The sequence below is a fragment of the Prinia subflava genome, chromosome 9, assembly GCF_021018805.1.
Source record: "Prinia subflava isolate CZ2003 ecotype Zambia chromosome 9, Cam_Psub_1.2, whole genome shotgun sequence".
Lineage (NCBI taxonomy): Eukaryota > Metazoa > Chordata > Aves > Passeriformes > Cisticolidae > Prinia > Prinia subflava.
The window spans coordinates 6847883-6865242 of NC_086255.1; the positions used below are offsets into that span (position 1 = coordinate 6847883).

General features: G+C 35.8%; 1 protein-coding gene across 1 annotated transcript; it reads right to left on the reverse strand.

Moving 5' to 3' along the window:
- Nucleotides 1–67: 67 nt before the first annotated feature.
- CCDC172 (coiled-coil domain containing 172) lies at nucleotides 68–17140 on the reverse strand. The gene is made up of 8 exons (XM_063406115.1): nucleotides 17062–17140; nucleotides 16791–16876; nucleotides 14639–14755; nucleotides 13103–13268; nucleotides 11076–11177; nucleotides 10276–10378; nucleotides 910–997; nucleotides 68–100 (listed from the first exon to the last, which is right to left on the reverse strand). The coding sequence occupies exons 1-8, from the start codon at nucleotides 17138–17140 to the stop codon at nucleotides 68–70; spliced, it is 774 nt and encodes a 257-aa protein (XP_063262185.1).
- Nucleotides 17141–17360: the final 220 nt, after the last annotated feature.

Sequence of the window (17360 nt, forward strand, 5' to 3'; positions counted from 1 at the left end):
GAATAAAACAGTTTAAAAATTCTCAGACTTGCTTCTATGACACTCCAAATTATATGCCACATATTATTCACTTCCCTGAAGACTTCTTTTGTGATAAATTCTGGAAAAGAGAAAGAATGGAATTGTAAAAAATGAAATCTTATGAGTTTAGTATGTTTTTCACAGAGAAATCTTTAAACATTGAGCTGCTTTTTCTTTCTGAACAAAATTAATGAAAAAATAACAAAGTACAAGTAAGTCACATTACTTCAATGGAAACTTGAAACTGATTATAAGAGTGAGTAATGCAAATTTCTCAGGACTGTCATTCTGCTTGATGGCAGTGGCAGCTGTGTCTTCATACAGCTCAATCAGAGGCTCCAAAATGAACTTTTAAAACCTCTTTGTTTCCCAAAAGGGATTTCAAAATACTTTTTCTCTTTGTATTGTGGCACAGACTGACAATCAAGAAATTTGAAGTTAGGATTGACATTTAGAGAAAAACATGTTTTAGTAACTTTTTATAAGGAATTTTTGAGTGGACAAAATAAAATACAAGATGAAAGGATGTTATTATCACCCTGTTTCTCCATACTCCCATCTTCCATTTAACTGGCAGCTGGAGGTAAAGGTTAATTTAGCTCCTAAATGCATAATCTTTCACAGCTTTCAGTAAATGAATGACATCTTCCTTGTGCTAAAAGCATATCTTTAAATTCTTTTTTGTGCTTTCCTTTCCTGTGGAAATTATATTCCTGGACATTTGGAAATAAGCTGTAACAAATGAATATTGGAGTGTGTCTGCAACAAGAGGATGTTTAGGCATGTGCATAGTATAAAAAACTGCTTATCTAAACCCACTGCTAATCACAGTAAAAGGACACCTTTAAAATTATCAAACACTTAAAATACATAATGAAAATGACATACCATTTGCAGAATTTCAATTTCTGTTTGAAGAGTCTCACAGACACTTTCCCAACTATCATCTTTGCATTTTTCCAATTCTTTCTTAAGCCTGTGTCCAAAAGCAAATAAATTTTCAGGTCAGAGGACTGTTGCTGGGTAACTATCTTTTCAGCTTTGGTCCCAATTCTCAGCTTGGCTTGCGTGAGAAAAGCCTCATTGATCTATTTTCCTAGCCAGGATTTAAGTTTGCTAGTTAGACAATTTCTGGACTGTGTCGTTTCCATAACCTGTGAAAGATATATGGGCTCATTAGTCATCATTTTCCTTATTTAAACATGTGAGTTGGAATGGTGATACTTAGAAAGCACCATATGTTACCATTCTTATTTTTCCTGGGTATCTTCTGGTAGCCTCTGCTGGAGGCAGAACGTTGGGTTAGATGGATGCTCTGCTTGCCCCTGTGCCAGCATTGCTCCATACCCCTCTACAGCTTCTGTTCCTCTTCGCTCCCCACTGCTCCCACTGTTCCTCAGCACTTACTGTTTCCCAGTTACTCTCAGCCAGGAGTTCTCCAAATTTTCTACAATGAGGAGTAATCCTTATTTTAATATGGATAGTTCTCCATTCAAAGATTGTTTAGTCCTGCTAAAAGGAGATACCTCAACTCTGAACATCAGTGACCATAGAGGTTTAAATTAATGCTTGGTAGGACCAGAGGAATCCACGGCAGAGTTTTCAATAGTCTGATAAATACAAAGTGATAAGATTATACTGGATCTTTTCATGGCTGTCAGAGGAAATGCTCTGCATAATGACAAAGATAAGGTTGTTTACGCTTAATACTGTTTCAGGAAACAAACTGAATATTCTGGAACATACAAATAGACTGAAAATATTCTGCTTGTCATTAAATAGCTAAACCAATGTTTTAAAGCAGGACCTTGTTTCTTCTGAAGTTGAAACAGAAGGTAGCAACCTTTTTTGCTTTTATATACTATAATAGACAATAAATTGTTTGATCTTATTATAGAGATGATGTACCTCTTCAGCTGTCCTAGTGCAAAGAGAGTTGGTTTTCTATACAGAAAATGGCTTTATTAAAGGGTATATCTTTAAATAGAGGAATAGCTTAGTCACTGTGCAGCTTTAGAATAATAGACTAAGACTGGAAGTTCATTTTGCTGTTCCTGTGGAAAACGCAAATCTCTTACCATCAGTATAGAAAAAGCATGAGCTCTATGTGCCTGCATTATAAAGGACTAAATTTCCCTTCTTTCAGAAGTATTTCTCATAAAACTTACAAGCATCAGAAAGGGAATTTTGAATGACTCTTTAAGAAATGAAATTTTCACTGCACCATAGCACACTGTTAGTTTTCTGTCCATTCCACTGAGAGAAGTTCACTTCAAGGTCTAAGATCAGCTTGTGATCTTGATTAAATCTCCTTAACTTCATTGCCTTGTCTCTGCATTTTTTGCTCACTGTGTTCTCTGCTAGCATGATATTGGAACCCTAATTTGCTTGAGACAAACAAAAGCCCTACTTTGTTTAATTTACTTTAGGAAAAGACAGAGTCTGTTGGTGTTAGAGAAAATGCTCTCCCATTGTCTTTCACACTGTAAAACTCTTTGCTACTTGTTACCTAAGAGTGATACTGGTCCATGCTAGGTCCACATTAGGGATAGAACAAGCAGAAGATAAGCAGTAGGAGTTGCTTATCTGTGTCTTGGGATTGGGAATTAATTTCTGTTGATGATGTGCTTTGAAATTAACGTTTTGTGTATGGATTTTAAAATTTTATTTCAAACATTTTATAAAACTTTTAAATGTAGTGACAGGACAATTTCTTATACAGCATCAGGCAGTGGTGATACACGACATTCATTCAAATGTGGTGTTTAATTCTTACATTAATCAATTGATTCTGCTTTCAGGTCTTCCTTCTTTCTTATTTAGAAGCTAGATAATTACAGTATGTGCCAGGAATATTATACTCACAAAATAAGAGCTGTCTGTTAGGTTACAGTCTACAAAATTAATGCATTGGAGACGCCTGGGTTACTGAATAAATAATGAAGTTTTACCAGAAGGAATGTGAGACAATGGAACTATTAAAAAAAAATGTTTAACCTGAAAGCAGATTTCATTTTTTTCATTTTACATTTAAGATAAGCAGGATATTCATATTCATCTTTCCACTATCAGATTGAATGTGCAAACCAATTATTCACGACACTATACTGTCTAGATGGAAGGCAGGTTTTCTGTCACCTTTGAAAATGGAAAAAGATGTAACTTTTGCTAGAACAAGGATTAATTTGACAATTATACCCTTTTTATGACTATGAAAAAAGGCAGATCTCTTAGGAAAAATAATCTGAAAAATCACATTACCCGTGTCCTTTGGTTTCGGTGTTTTTTTAGCATTGTTTTATTTTTAGCATTTGTTCTCCTTGCTGACAGTAAAATATAGCTTTGAAATAAGTCATTGCACTGGACTAACAGTGTCTTGGCAAGTTACAGTATCATAGGCTCTAATGAACGGCTGGAGCTGAAATGCCATATTTGCAATAGCTCAACCTAGCCTTAAATCAAGTAGGTGGGACAACAACATCAGCATTTTTGGGTGCTGTCTTGTCCTGGCCTGAGCTCTGCTATCAATGCCCGTTTTCCATTACTCTTGAATGCTAGAAGTGACAGAGATGAAGAAGGAGGAGATCACTGAAGATGATCGATTTCACAGCTCTGAAATGAGCCCAGCTATTAAATGTCATTGGCATTTGTGGTTGATACACATTCTTCTTGAATTTCAGCTCTGTATGCACATGGCAAAGAGGAAAAATAATTTGAAATCAATACATGCTGGTATTATAAATTGAACTATGAAGAAAATAATGTTATTGTCAAACAGGTCTCTCTGCAAATCATCCATAGATTCAAATTACTGGATCAAGACTTTAGGATCCAAAACTTGCATTCCAAGAATAATTTTATGTAAAAGGGTCTTACGGGAGAAATAAATTCTGTAGAAGGTAGGGTTAATATGTGATTTTAGAGTCTTTTTTTTTTCTAGTGGGGCTGAAAGACTCTACCTAACTGTTGAAGTTGCAGGAGGAGCAGACTGTCTGTTAGTTATGTTTTGCTGACACAAGTACAATTTTTTTCGGTATTCTCCTTTCTGTCTTTGCCTTGTTTATGACCACCATTTTTTTTTTTAATCATAAATTTGAGGGAAAATACTGTGGTGTATTGTAAAACAGAACTGCTTTGCACTGATAATACAGGGCATAGAATTCATGGTACAAAATGAAGTTCCTTAAGAAGTTATATATAACTTGAGAGTAAATATCTTGATGTTCTGGGATTTCATAATGAACATCAGGAGATACATTTATGAATGCTTTAAGACTTTATTGGGACTGAAGAAAAGTATTGAAGACTTTAGTTTATTGTCTTGAGCTCAAGTAGAGGTAAGACATTGAGGTAATCGTTAGTTCAACACTAGGTTTAAATTAATGTGCATGTTTCTACAGCGAGAGCAAGATTTTGCTGGTATTTACAATTTGCTGACACTACTAAACAGAATATGCTATTGATACAGTTGAAGAAGTCAATAAATTTCAGACTATTATCAATTGATAATAATAATTGAGGAAGAGGGAAAACAAGTCCTGCATGGAATTCAGTATCCCAAAATATAAAGTCAAGTACTTGAGTTACACAATTAAATAGAAAAGTCTGTGCTTGATGGAGCAGAAGGATAATAAAACTAAGCAAGTGATCTAATAGTAATAATAAAGTCCAGGAAGAAGATGAAACATGAACATAAAGAAGGTACTAGACAACATAACAATGGAAATTAAATGTAAATTAAAATAAGTTGATCTACCTTAAGCAAAATCAGAAATTTTCTGCTTTTGCTGTCCTGGATAAAATGTTAAACCTAAAGTACATAGTTATCATTGATTAAAACTTGTATTTTGTGAATGCTGTCAGGCAACTATTGATAAGAGTAGTTAGAGGTTTTGAAAAGTGTAGTGATGTTTTCCAAATACATAAAACATCCTAACACATATTTAAGGGACATGTAATAATAGATGAATAAACACAGAAAGGTTAAGGCACACTAAATTAAATTGCACATCAAGGATGAGTTCTGTTTTGTGCAGACAGCAAACCAAAGTTGTGTGGACTATTTTTCATTGGAACTGTAAAAATGAGCTACATAGGAAAGAAAAAAATACACAAGCATGTATGTGAAATGAAATGTGTTTCTAAGAGTCATTAAGATTCCTATTGAAAGGCAGGGAAAGTAAATAGGGGTCAGTGGTTCTTCTAGTTCAATTATCTTGATTTTTTCTATTGCATAGAGAAAATTAGATCTTAATTTGGGTATATTAATATGGCTACTCTATTGCTGAAATTAGTATCTCTATTATGTACTGCTTTCTTCATGTGTATAATATACTCAGAGCTAAAAAGGATTTAGAATTGTCCTTCTTTCATTCTGCTTTATGGGCTGTCCATGCTCTGCTCATCTTCCAGGTTGAATGAATCTTTTTTGACAAGTAGGTGAGACATTTCAATATAAAGTATTCTTACACCCCATGGTATTTTTTTGGAAATAACTCTTTCTCTTATCTTGTCCCCAGCTATATTTTCTTTTGATGTTTATAGCTGTATTTTGCACACATAGTATGCTCAGACCTCTCTGCTTCCAGGTGCCTGTTACTGAAGTCCCTAACTGTGTACAAGTAGATAAACTTACATGGTATATAATTATATTCCTCCTTTTTTTAGTCCCCCTTCTGTAAGGTGTAGAGTTTAATTGTTTAAGATAATGTTGTCTTAAAACAATTTCTGTTCTAAAGTCATTAATTAAGCAAGACCAACTGTGACTGTTGTTACCTTTGAGTCCCAGAATTTTAAATTGCAGACCTATGACTGTGGTTATCATTACTCATTTCTTTACTTAATTTTTTAAGGTATCTTCCCTAGGTTAACTAGTATTTTTCCATGTGGGATAACATCAAATACTTCATTGATGTCTAGATGGATGGTATTGGAATTTTCTTTGTCTAACCTATCTGTTGTCTTATCAAAGAAAGGCATCATTAGTCAGATTTGATCTACTTTTTGTAAATCCATACTGCAATTCATAATGGAAAGCTCTTTTAACATAATTCAAGCTATAATAGTTCCACTAGGCACTGCTATTAAGAAGAAAAGCTCAAAAAATCAATGAGGAGATTGCCATTGAAAAACTCATTTTGAACCACATATATTACTCCAGAGACTGATGTTTTCTGATTATAAAATTTAACATCAAATTAACTTAAAAAAAAAAAATAACCCATCAGAAGCATATATGGGGCTTAGGCAGTCTGTTGTTTGTGTGAATAATTTGTTGAGCTCTAGGGAATGTATTTCCTGTACAACTTGTATGAAAGGGAAAATTACTTTTTCCTTCCTAATTTTGGTAATGGTGTTTCTTTTTCTGGATGGTGAAGAATAAGAAGGAATACTAGATTTTTAGGATTTAGACACGTATACAAAGCTGTGAACTATTTACAAACTAAGCAGATTTCATGCATTTCCTTTCTGCTACTTCTTTTCTGAAGTAGAAGAGATATTCAGGTTTCAAAGCAGCATTTCATCCTTATTCTACCTTTTAAATAGGTTGAAAGATATCTATTTTTGGTAGAAATCCTCTGGTTTTACTCTAAATGAACTTCAACTAAAATTATTTCCAGGCTGTTTTACTTAAGGCAACCCAAAAATTTAAAATTAAAATGTGAAAGAGGATAAATAATTAATACAGTAATTACAATGAATATACCAGTGAAATGCCATAGTTAGGAATTTACTGGTATCAGTTAGTCTCTGTTTGACTCCTGCATTGTTCCACTTAAGTGATGTTACCTGCTACCTGCCAGGGAAATGGGACCCCAGAGAGCTGATGCCAAAGTTCTTTCCTGCTGTTTGTGTTTGAGGACGGTGTTGGCAGAAAAGATGATTAAAACAAGGCTTTTGATCTTAATTGCAGCTCTCTTTGGGGGAAAAAAAAAGAAGAGAAAAACTCTTTTCGCAAAAATTTCTCTGAATTATCTGCACCTGATTTCTCTGAATATCTCTGCACCTGTATCATGAGGCTTGCATTTTCCAAGGTGCCTGCTTACTACATCTGTGCTTAGCATTCCAATTCCATTTGGCTTTTTCTGCATCCAGTGTGTGTCAGGACAATCCTCTACAGCAGCCCCAACTGCTGCTGGAATTACCCCTGTGTGCTTCTCATGACCCTTTGCAATTCTTTGATGGATCTGAGAGAAATTTTATGAAACTGCAGACGTGGTATGGGGCATTTTTCTCAGATCAAAGATGAATTGCTGTAATTTGAATTAGCTGGCTACGCTCTTCAGCTGAAATGCAATTTACTTTTAGATATATACTTAATTGCAATGAAGATTCTTGCCTTGCCAGCTACTTTTGATATTGATTTTTAAGCTGGGACTAGGGATGTGATACAGTAACAGACTTGAGGGTGATCTGGGAGCTACATATATCAGGTTATTGATGCTGACTGTCTCTCATGTTTGTTCTAAGGAAGCATATAAAAAAAAAAAGGTATTTTTACCACTTAAAGAGTGGTGTGGTTTCCAGCTCTGTAAAAAATAAAATCAGATTTTGTGCTTATTTCATAGAAAAAAATATGTACTTCTGACACACATTACGTGTGTCAAAATATTATCATCTTTTTGTGTAATAAAAATGATTTTCAGTGAAAACTATTCTATTCTTGTAATAAACTCTGTATGGCATAAAAATCCTACTCCTTTTAGGCTAAAACGGGTTGATTTTCAGACACAGAAGGTTCAATCACATTGATTTTAACACAAAATTGACTCCTATTAAGATGGACACAAGTATATGAATATATCTTGGGAAGGAGAACCTTCAAGGGTGAAAACTCTGTAACCTCTCTGAGCAAGCTGTGTTTCCTCATGATAAAAATGCTTTTTCCCTAAATTCCCTCAAAATCCCCCTGTTTCAAGTTGAGCTTTTTGCCCTTTGTTCTCTTACTGTGCAGCACTGTGCAGATCCTGGCTCCATCCTCTTGATGATACAGAGGTACCAGAGAGTGATCAGAAATAAAGGGACTATTTTATGCTGCACTATTTACATGTCCAATACTTTAAATCCCCTTTCATTCTCTTAATTCAGTAGTCCAAACCAAGAAGTGATGAGTAGGCTTTGTTACATCGAAAAAACCCCAAACAACTGCTAGAGTTGTATGAATCTGATAAAGTTTGAGGTGGTTCTGAAGAGCCCAGCAGTGACATAGGGAGGCAGAAAAATGAGGATTGCCTGCTTGTCTCCACTGAAAAGCAGAATCTATTAGTGCTGACATGGAAATACAGCAGCACAGCTCTGTTGCTTCTGGCATCTGAGTTAACTTTTTCAGAGCTATTTCTCTCTATTGAGCTTTTCTGATCAAAAGCAAGTGCAAGATAAAAATATGATTTAGGCAAATCTGTCCTAAATTTTCTCCAGTATCTGAAATGAAAAAAATGTTTCAATTTTAAGAAAATGTGTTCAGTGTATTACTAGACTTCAAGAAGGGCTTGTACTTTGTGATAGTGGTAATAGCATAGGAGCACTTTATATTTTGCACTACATGCAATTATCAAATACTGTTAGCTTATCTTGACCAAAAAAGGAGGCATTTCATGAAATAAGAAAATTGCATCATCTTTCTTGCTTTGGGTGTAAATGACCCTTGCTGGTTTTGCAGTTAATAGAATTAAATATGTTTTATCCAGTTTTCCACCCAGAGAAAACCAAAGTGTCGTTCTGCAGAGCTGTGAGATAATTCCACTGGATGAAAAGACAGACACACATGGATTTGATTGATCCCTAGGATCTCAGTGGCAGAGCTGGGGATTAAAGTATGATAATGTTGGCTACTTCTGTATCTTCCACACAGGAAACCTATTACAGAACAGTAATTACACAAATCTGGATATTCAGTGGCATCATGGCAGTAAACTATTCCAAGGGAAGTATGTTAGTTGGAAGGGAGCTGGCAGCCCCATGTATCACCAACCCCAATATATCATGATTGAATGAATAATGTAAAGGAGTGAATTATAACGTGCTGTCCTGGAGAATCGTTGCTGTTATTATTATTTACACTGGGTCTTCTATGTATATGTTGAATGCAAATTTTTTGCTGCTGTATGCAGGATTGTGAGCTAATTAATTTTTATGCTGAGGGGATTTTGGCCATGTCTCAACACCACGTAAGAGGTTGAAGAGAGTTAGTAATAGGGCTGATATATCATTTTCTTTCAAAAACTGATATTCAGCAAAAAATGGGTCATTACCAAATCGTCTTTCAGAAAATTGCACAGGGTTCTCTGCAAAGTTATAACTTTCCATTGAAAGTTTTCAGATAAAAAAAAATCCGCACTATATTTATTTATTTTTGTCAAAAGCTTAGGGATATAGAGGAAAGAACACTTTAATGGTAATATATGTTGCATTTTCCTTAATTTCTCTTAGGGAATCTTTTGGACTAGCTTTATAAAGAGGAGTTCCCTTGCATGGTCTATTAAATATTTTTAAATATTCCCAAGCACTTTCATCTGGACCATCATAAAATATGAAAAAGATGGTCAATTCTCTGATATTGGGCTTTCTGCATTTGGAGTTTTTTTTTTTAATTACATTATTTTCTGTGAAGTGAAAACCTAATGTTTCACTTCAGCAAACTGAAAAGAAATGAATTGTTACCACTCAGTTCCTGAGAAGAAAACTTCACTGTTAAGGGAGACTGTGCAAGGTCTTCTCTTCTGTCTTGGTTAAGACTTCAATTTTTTTTAAAACCAGCTTAATTGGAAGGCAAACTAGAACTCATAGCAGAGATCACAGAGAAAATAAATCTGCATTTCGTTGCCCCAGTAGTGGCCCCAGCTACCCAAGGAGGTTCCTGTGGCCAGTCCAGCCCATTGCAATGGACTCTGCACAGCCAGGCTGCAGAAATAAGTTGAGCACTGGGTATTTCATCAGCACTTTGTGCACCACCACCATTTCCTCAAGAGCTCAGGAACTGGTCTTCCACCCAGGCAGCTGCAGTTTGTTCTTCCTCTGGGGCTGACTGACATCCCTGCAAGCATTTGCAGTTTTGAGTTCATTGGAGTGTGTATGTGAGGGTGAAATGCTGTAATCAACACCAGAACTTGGGGTTGTCTAATAAAAAAATGAATGGTTCTTCTGATTTCAGAAGGAATATTGTACATGAAAGGTAAAATGGTCATTGTTACCAGGACTAGACTGCAGTTACAGTCCTAAAATTAAATTAGGAACTAATCAACATGAGGCTTTTACCTTAAACATTCAGGATCAGTCTGAGGTTTTTCAGTGACTTGAACTTTTTCTGCTTCTAAATCTTTCGTCATTCTTTCTGCCTCCCTGATTACTTTCTCAAGGTCTAAACATGAAATCAGAATTACCCTATAAATATATATTAATCATTCATATTCAAAGACCTTCTACATATTCTAAATTTATATTTTCTAATATTTCTTCATGGAGCTTTTTGAAGGGTAAAGGCATCTAAATAAAGAAAATGAATTATTTTATTATTATTGCAATCACATATTGCAATCTAGAGAATTGAGCTCCTTTTCCCAAACAATTTAGGACCATATTTACTGCTTTTCTTAGCTCTTACTGTGACACCTTAGTTAGATATCAGTAAAAAAAGATACTAAAGCACTCATTTCTATTATTTTAATTCAGATTTCAAAATATTCCCTATTGCTGTGATCACCTTTGACACAGAAGATTTTAAACAATATTAATGATGATTTTAAGTTCTTTAAAACATTAAATTCTACATTTAAGTATATGATTTACCAGCCAAAGCAAAACTTTTTCATATTTGCAGCTCATGATTCAGCAGATCTCTGGACCTCAGTATCAATGACACTTCAATTAAATATCATTGAAATCCATAATATTTATTATAATCATGTTTGAAAATGATGCATTATATATTGTAAAAATAAATTAAAATATTGTTACTGTGATTACTTCTGCTTGAGAAAAGTAAACTGACAGAAAACATTTTTCAAAAGCATTTGTCAAGCCAGAAATAATTATCATAAGACAGTTATCAGGCACACCTTTGAGCTCACTTTGGAGAGTAAATAAATCCTGCTTTAATTCATTCTTCTCCAGCTGGAGTGCGTTTAACTGAACATTTTTATGTTCCATTGACTCCATTTCTAAGAAAAAATACATTTTAAATTAAATACATTGCAGGTTTAGCATTCATGATACAATCTTAAATATTCTTAACTACTCCTACCAATCTTCAGCAAGTCAAAAGAGCCTTAAATATAAACCCAAAATAAACTAAAATAATTCATACATAATACAGTTCACAGGAAATTATATGCTGTAAAATGTATTCATAGCTATGAAAGAAAATGATTCTTTTAATGTTATTGAGCTGTTCAACATATTTTGTTGTCTGAGCATAAAAAGAATGTTTTGCTTTAGAGTTAATTCAGCTATAAAGAAAGGAAGATGACTGATTGAATAGGTGGAGAACAGACACCTCTCAGCAGGACTGAAAAAAACCCCTCTTTCTTAGTATTTTTGGTGTTATATATATTTGAACCTTGCTATTAGACAGCATCTGGAATTAATTGTGATTGTTTTTCTACCAACTGGAGGTCCTCAGATAATTTCATCGTTACGAGTTGCTTAAACTTTTCACTTCAGAGTTTGTCAGTGTGCCCAGGAGTGTAGCCAACAGAAAGACAAGTTGTGCCTCAAAAAAGGTGGAATTAAAGGATGGAATTGAGATGACAACTGAACTTGGAGAAGAATTTTGGTCACCCTTCAGGTACTATTGATCATTTAACTGCCCAGCTCTGCCTCAAGATGTAAAAATTAAATGTTAAAAGTAGCACCTAACACCAAATACAGACTTTGCAGTTGTAGATTAGTATTGCAGCCACATGAAATAAGAAAGAAGATGTTACCTAGTGCAAACTGCAGTGGACAGTCTTTTTTCAGTAACTACAGCAGATAGGGGGAATTGAAAGTGTTGTCACTTTACAGATCATGAGGCTGGAATGGACTTTGAGGGGTCATCCACTGCATTCTTCTCCTGAAAACAGGATCAGCTGTAACTCTTGTTTCTGAAAAATGTTGATTGGACCTTCTTTTGAAGACCTTTGGTAATGAACACTCCTAATTCCTTCAGTAATGAAATCTTTTAAGGCAGAGATCTTCAGTTGTCCACTGTTCCCAGAAAGACTCCTAAGCTGTCAGACAGACTCTCTTATTGTGCTTTACACTTGCTACTTTTTATTCAGTTCACTATAGGTCTAAAGAATATATTCCCTTTCTATGGGACACTTAAACAATTTGAAGACTGATGTCCCTCTTTCATCAGTCTTTTCCTTAATAGCTTAAATTTTCACAATTCTTTCATTTTCTTCCTTCTCATGTGCTCCAGAACACTGATCACTGGTCTTATGTAGATTCTCTTCAGCTGGTCCACACTTTTTTTTTGAAGTTTAAGATCAAAATGAGATGCACAGCACTCCAGCTCAGACTTAACTGCTCGAAATAGAGTGAGGAATTATTTTCACGTGTTAGAGGTCAGAATTCTGTTTGTGTCTCAGTGTGGTGTTGGCATTCTGATGTCGTTGACTCATGTTCAGCCTGTGAACCGTGACGACCCCGATTTCCTTGCAGAGGGACTGCCCTGCAGTGTGACCCTGGCTCTGAGACATCTCACACTCTGTACCTTAACTGAAAATCAGGCTACACTGGGGCAGTCAAGGCCCAATCCTCCAGAAAATCTGTGTATACAAGTCTTTTGAAGCTAAGGAAATGTACAGAGCTCGACCACAGGTGATTCTAAACCTAATTCAGTGCTGGCTGAATTAGACACTGGGAGCTGCCTCTTCAGGTTGGCTTCTTCTCCTCACTGTGCTCACATCAGGAAGGTTGAAGAGGATGGGGAACAGAAGAGCCTTTAATTATGCTTGGTATGTCAGACAACACTCCTTCAGTTCAGTGCTAAAAGGAAGCTCCAGAAAGTGGGGGAATGAAATTAAAATGATTGGTTTGCACAGCTATATTTTATCAGTTTGTGTTAATCCAAGATAAACTGTTTTAATGTAAGACTTACCAGTTTTCAACAGAGCTGCCTCATTCTCTAAATCATTTATTTCAGTCTTGACTTTCTTTTTAATAAGAAGATCTCTATTACTTGTTAGTCCATATTCATTGTTAAATTCTGTTACTTCTCTGGTAAAATTATCTTCCTCTTCAGCAATTTTTCTCTTTACATCTGCCTGAAGAAAAGAAAGGGAAGACTGAGTATTCAGGTGAAAAAATGCCTGCTTTGTCTGCTAGGCAGACTGAGACACACTGTTGTTTTTTATACGTATATTTGTAGTAGGAAAGTAAGTAAATAAAAAATACATGTAAAGGTAAAGAAAATATTTACTTTTTCTTATAAGAATATGAAAATAGTCTACAGCTTTATCATTATGCCTGTTGTTTTAAGCTTTTTTTCTTGTAAAGATGGTCTATTCTTGATAGCAGAGCATTTAAAAAATCAATACATTTTTATAGACTTGAACCAGCAGATTTTCAGTTCAACTGTTGTATTGAAATTAGAAAATTCTGTTTAAAGTCACTAGCACAGTACAGCAGTCCTTTTTTTTTTAGCTTGTTATTAAACTAAATAAAAGTGTTGTTTAACCCTCTACAGAATGCAGATGTATTTTAACTCCCTTTATAACTACCAAGAATGCTATTGCTGATAGAAAATCACAGTTCAATTTTCTGGAAACAAAAATATTCAGAAGAGTAAGGTTATATTGAATTCCTTCTAAGAAATCTCGATTGCTAAATTAATTAAAACAAAATGACCCCTATATACAGGAAAAAAGAAAAGATAACTTGTGTATCAAACTTTACACATATACTGGGAATACCATGGGTGATGCAGAAATATGACTTAGTTAAAAGGATATCTGCCTGAAGATTTAGGTTCAGTACTGGTTTATACTGAATGTTTAAAATTTAGCTCTGCTGATTTGAAGGGCAAATACCTCTGCAGAAAAGACTCTGTGGCATTTCTGCATATGTACAGGTCCAAGAAGCCACAACAAATAAGAGGAAGGCAATATTCAGGTTAGCATCTGAGAGAACTGCAAAACTTGTTGTAAGCAGCTACCCTTGAAGAGGTGGTGAGGTGTGTCTGACATCAAAGAGATTGTGTGCTATGTCAGGATTGCTAAATGGTCCACATTTGCTAAAATGTGGTGTGGGCCTCCCTGGGGTTTTCCTTTGATCCTTTTCAATATTTTTTACTGTGGATGAGGCAATCCAATTTAAGGCAAGGCTTCCCTAGCTTACTTTTATAAAGGAAATAATCTGTCAGGATTGGAGTTCAGTCATACAACAGCAAGCATTAGAAAATGAAGTCAAGAATATAAAATCAGCTTTGGAGATAAAATGCAGCATACACTACCTTAGATTGTGATTTAAATTAAATGCAAGAATTTTATCTACGTTTACATTGTTACATATTCTAAAATTAAAAAAAAAATAATTCTGATTTAAAACATTAGTTTTTCCAGATTTTCAAATTTTAAAGCTGATTTCTCCTGTACAATAGAAAAGAGCTGTGTGAATATCACAGCTGGAAACATACCATGATTTTAAGAAGACTGGTTCTTTGATTAATAAGTTCAGCTTTTTGCTTTTCTAAGCTGTCTTCACGTTTCTTCAGAATTTCTAAATTGAACTGATTTACAGACAGATGCTGAACCTTCCAAAAGGAAAAAAAAATATAAAGTGAGGTTATTTTACATGTTAATTCAAAGAGAGTAGGTGGTCTTACACCATTGTATTTGTAATACTGTACATAAGTAGCTTCAGTGTAGTTTCTTCATCTGTAAGATGCCAAATTCAGCTATGCATTTGCAACCAAATTTTTTTAAGAAGTCATTGAGCTACAAACAGCAAAATGCTGTAATTTGGGTTCTAATTACATGCTACCTGGTTTTACAGAAGAGAGAGGAAAATTGCATTTCCTAGGACTCTTTGATTGACCACAGGCAGTGCCTGTGAAATAGATGTCAAAAAACTTCTGAACTCAGCCTCATCATCTTGGTCAGGCATCAGCTGCTGTGCATGCACATGGTTGGATATGTTGCTTATAAAGAACTGCAGTTATTTGGTGTGGGATAAATTGAACAGCATCAGCTGAACAGCATTATTTAATATTATATGAATTACATGAACTATTGCAGACATATGTAAACCTAATTCCTGTACTGAAAAATAAATTACTTAAATAATGTCAATAACTATATAATCTTTAAACCTAAATACAGTCTGATTGAAATGCATTTTTCTATTCCACTACTTCTCTGTATCATTTCCTACCTATAAATGAATCAATGTCAGACTAGGCAAGCAAGGAAAATGTATTTTTGTGGACATCAGTGAGAATATTATTAATACTGGTCAGTAAAGCACATAAAATTTAATTAGGAATAGTTCTTCAGCTCTTGCCATTAGTCATTTACAATAATGGCTCTACTCTCGGGACCTTGTGTACCCACCACATAAACCTTGATTATAAATCACAATGCATCAATAACAAATCAGTAGTAGAAACATAAAATTGTGATGTTGGTAAATAAACTTAGGAGTAAGACTACTGAGGACTTCACCTAACAAGCAACATCAAGATATAATCTGTGTTGGATAAATAAGTTACTATTTTAAAGCACCTTTGGGCTCTGAGATTGTGGCAGGCATAAATGTGAGCATCTGAATAACAGCCTGCATGATTATAGCCTCAATTTGCAACAAGTAAATATTTGTAAATGAGTTCTAGTCTGATCCCTTCTCAGTAATGTTGTTATTTATATATATATATACACCTACATTCACACATACATATATATAATGGTCCTTTACAAAATGCAGAAAGACTGTTTTAGGAAGCATGAAAGTCATCCCCCAAACATTTATTTTCACAACAAGATGAGGCAATCTCCCAAAGGTTCTTGAAGCTGTTTGTTTAAATGATTGGATCCAACAGTTCTGACTTCAAAGGAGGCTCCCCATGCTTTCCTGTTGTAAACACACATTCTGTCAGCACAGATACTTAAAGACACAGGGGAGGGTATTTAGACTTAATTTTCAGACACAAGCAAATGGATTTTTAAATAATTAGCAACCACAGGTGTTATTGGTGAAAAACTCTGCAAAACCAGTGGCTTAATCTGCAAATACATCTGCAGTTTGATTAAATAGAAGGAGTAATAAAATCACTAAATAGATTCAGAAACTTTCCTCTGTTTGGGCCTGCCCAGAAAATCACTTAGGGCTTGTAAGCCTCAACTGTAGCTCACAGAAAGCTCTTCAGTATATGACCCAAGATCCTGTGAAATAAACACAGGGAATGTTTCCATATATTTTCTGTGAAAGGCCATTAATAAATGGCATCGGGCAACCAAGGGATGGCTTCTGTACACTGGAGGAAAGTGCTGTAATAAGTTACAGGGCTGTTGAAACAAAAAGTTTCAAATGCCCCAAAAGTCAGCCTGCCCTCAACACAGCCAGGGGCCAGCCCCGAGGGTGAGGTCTGTGGGATGAAGGATGTTGACTGACACTTTTTAATACTTTAGTACACTAAAGCAGTGCTTTAGAAAAACATGGTACAGGTTTCCTCCACACTGTGCTGCTCAGCAGGTGAAACACACTCCTCGAAAGTTCCTGAAAGAAAAGGTTGTGTATTTGTAAACATAATGTATTTCTTTATTATGCACACTATAAATATGCCTGCTCACCTTGGCTTCTAAGTTAACTTTTGCAGCGCTCAGCTCTTCTTTCATTTGGTTAATTCTTTCATAACTTCTATTTATGTCGCATTTAGCTGCAAGACAACAAAAACCTGTAAGAGTATGTGCTCAGTTTGTAAATGTTACATCCTTACAGAACGGTGGTGATGGGAAGAACCAGCCATGCTGGCTCTGCCATGCACGAGTCCCCTCAGGACACCGCTGTGGGACATCCCCTGGGAACGGGGAGATCCCTCAGGATGGCACCCATGGAGCCAACCTTGCTGGATGAAGTTCCTCTTCTCCCTGGCCTGCTTCTCCGTGGACTGTATGTGCTGGAACAGAGCGTTCAGGTTCATTCCCGGCTCCCCGTGAGCCCGTGGGCTCTGCGGGCCGGGATCTTTGTGAGGGCCCCCGGAGGCTCCCCACAGCCCGGCCCTCGGGCTCAGCCTCCCCGTGCTTGGGACACGGCTGAGGGGACACGGCTGAGGGGGCACTGCTGAGGGGACACGGCTGAGGGGACAGGGCTGAGGGGACACGGCTGAGGGGACACGGCTGAGGGGACACGGCTGAGGGGAC